The 2,500-nt window shown below is 42.0% G+C and overlaps 1 protein-coding gene across 1 annotated transcript in view; it reads right to left on the reverse strand.

The window, feature by feature from the left end:
* Window positions 1-2,500, reverse strand: part of LOC119583725 (phospholipid scramblase 1-like) — a 44,741-nt gene that overhangs the window by 7,232 nt on the left and 35,009 nt on the right. Inside the window, exon 4 of the mRNA XM_037932378.1 lies at window positions 501-700. Within this exon, the coding sequence (XP_037788306.1) occupies window positions 501-700 (200 nt within the window). The remainder of the gene's footprint in view (window positions 1-500; window positions 701-2,500) is intronic.

Consider the following 2,500-nt stretch of genomic DNA (forward strand, 5'->3'; position numbering starts at 1 on the left):
AGTGAAAATTGAACCATAGCATGACAGCAAACTTTATCTTATTGCTTTTTTTTATTTTTTATTTATTATTATTATTATTTTTTTAGGACAGGCAACTCTCACTCAGCGCACTGCTTCAGTTTATATAACTAACGTTCAAAAAAGCTATCAGGAAAAAAGAAAGAATTTGATATTCGCGAGAAAATGATAACGAGTATTTTGAAAGTTCAAGATATCTTGACGCAAATTAAGGTTTTCTTTCATAATTAGTTTTTGTTTCGAGAGATAAGGAAAACTGAGTGACACCTCGCTGACATGAAAGGTGTAATTTTAGCCTTTGTTTCAATATACTCGGAGACTTGGAAGCTAATGAAGTTATAGGTCTATCATAGTTATTTGTTTAGTATTATCTGCATATTGAAAAAAAAAACATGGAAGGATTAAGAATAAGAAAAATCAAACAAATATAAAGCCAAAGCGTACAAATGAATCATAACAGGCCAACGCGAATAAAAACTCACTGTGCTACTGTTGGTGAGGAAGCAGCCGTTGGGCTCGAAAGTTCTCCTCACGTAGAACACCTCCTGATGATCTGTGTTCTTCACGATGAACATGCTGGTTGTCTCCTTCGAACCCGTCCACCAGCAGCACTCGACCTCATCCTCGGTCTCCGCCGTGAACAGGACCTCCTTCTCAGCGTTTTTGATTTTGAACACTGAATCTGAGGGAGACACGAGCTCTTACAGTAGAGACTTATTTGCCTCTAGTCTATAGGGTCTGTGGGGAGAAAACGTGGTCTTATTACGCGTTAAAATTGTTTGTCTTGTTTCTGAAAGAGAGAACATCTTATTTTAGGTCTATTTTTTTCCAGGTCGTATGCTCAGCTGAAGAAATGGCGTGCTGGTGTAACGATATTACAGAAAATTACCGTGAAGGGTGATTTTTTCTGGCTGAGCACGAGTTAACCAGTAGCATCTTACAAGTTTAAGTCAAAATAGTATCTTAAAATATAAGGATGGTCAACGAAGCATCTTTTTAGGATAGGTCAACGAAGCATCTTTTTAGGATAGGTCAACGAAGCATCTTTTTAGGATAGGACAACGAAGCATCTTTTAAGGATAGGTCAACGAAGCATCTTATAAGCATAAGTCAACACAGCATCTTATATGGATAAGTCACAAGAGCTTCTTATAAGGATAAATCAAAATAGCAGACTTGCGTAAGACACATACCACTCTCTTGTAACACTATATGGCTTGAGGATTTTTAGACACGAGGATATCTGGGCGTCACAAAGGGGTAGGATACCTTTAAAGTCGTCTCTACTGCATCCTTTTTAATATCCTTTCGTTTACTTTTGGTATTAATTTACCCATCGCTTATTTTTTTTCCTTATTCTCTCTCTCTCGCTCTCTCTCTCTCTCTCTCTCGCTCTCTCTCTTCTCTCTCTCTCTCTCTCTCTCTCTCTCTCTCTCTCCTTCCTTCCTTCCCTCCCTCCCATTCCCTCTTCCCTTTCCTTCCCTTCCCCCCCCCTCTCTCTCTCTCTCTCTCTCTCTCTCTCTCTTATTTTGTTATCATCATCATGGCATCCCCTCTTCACTGTGATTCTCCTCGTTGCTTTATCTCACTTGCCTTAATTTCCTCTCATTTCCCCTCTACTAATTAATCAACTTCCATCAACTTTCTCCCCTTCTTTCTCTCTTTTGCTCTTCTTTTCTCCGTCCACTGTTTCTCTCTCTCGTTCTACCTATCTCTATATTTGTTCTTTCTCTTCGCTCTTACTGTCTCTTTCGTTCATTTTCTGTCTGTCTGACTGACTGTCTCTCCCTCCGCATGTTTTTTTGCCTCTATCTCAACCTCTCTCTTTTTTCTCTCTCTCTATCGGCGTTTCTGTTTGTCTTCCTCTCTCTTTTTTCCTTTCTTTCTCTCTTGCTCTGTCAGCCTGTCTCTTTTTCTTTCTCTTTCTCTGTCAGTCAGGCTGTCTCTTTCTCTCTCTTTCTCTGTCTCTCCCATTCTCCACTTGTATGTTTTTAACTCCCTCTCTAACTCCCACTCACTCACTCTCTCTCTCTCTCCCTCTCTCTCTCTCTCTCTCTCTCTCTCTCTCTCTCTCTCTCTCTCTCTCTCTCTCTATATATATATATATATATATATATATATATATATATATATATATATATATCTTTCTCTATCCATCTATCTACCACTTACAGATCTCCCCCCCCCCTCTCTCTCCCTCCTCTCTCTCTCTCTCTCTCTCTCTCTGTCCACCCCCCTCTCTCTCTCCCTCCCCCCTCTCTCTCCCTCCGCCATCTCTCTCTCCCCTCTCCGCCCTCTCTCTCTCCCTCCCCCCTCTCTCTCCCTCCTCTCTCTCTCTCTCTCTCTCTCTCTCTCTCTCTCTCCTCTCTCTCTCTCTCTCTCTCTCTCTCTCCCCTCTCTCTCTCCCCCTCTCTCTCTCCCTTCCCCCTCTCTCTCTCTCCCCCCTCCCCCATCTCCTCCCTCTCTCTCTCCCCCCCTCCCC

Source organism: Penaeus monodon, chromosome 17, assembly GCF_015228065.2.
Source record: "Penaeus monodon isolate SGIC_2016 chromosome 17, NSTDA_Pmon_1, whole genome shotgun sequence".
Lineage (NCBI taxonomy): Eukaryota > Metazoa > Arthropoda > Malacostraca > Decapoda > Penaeidae > Penaeus > Penaeus monodon.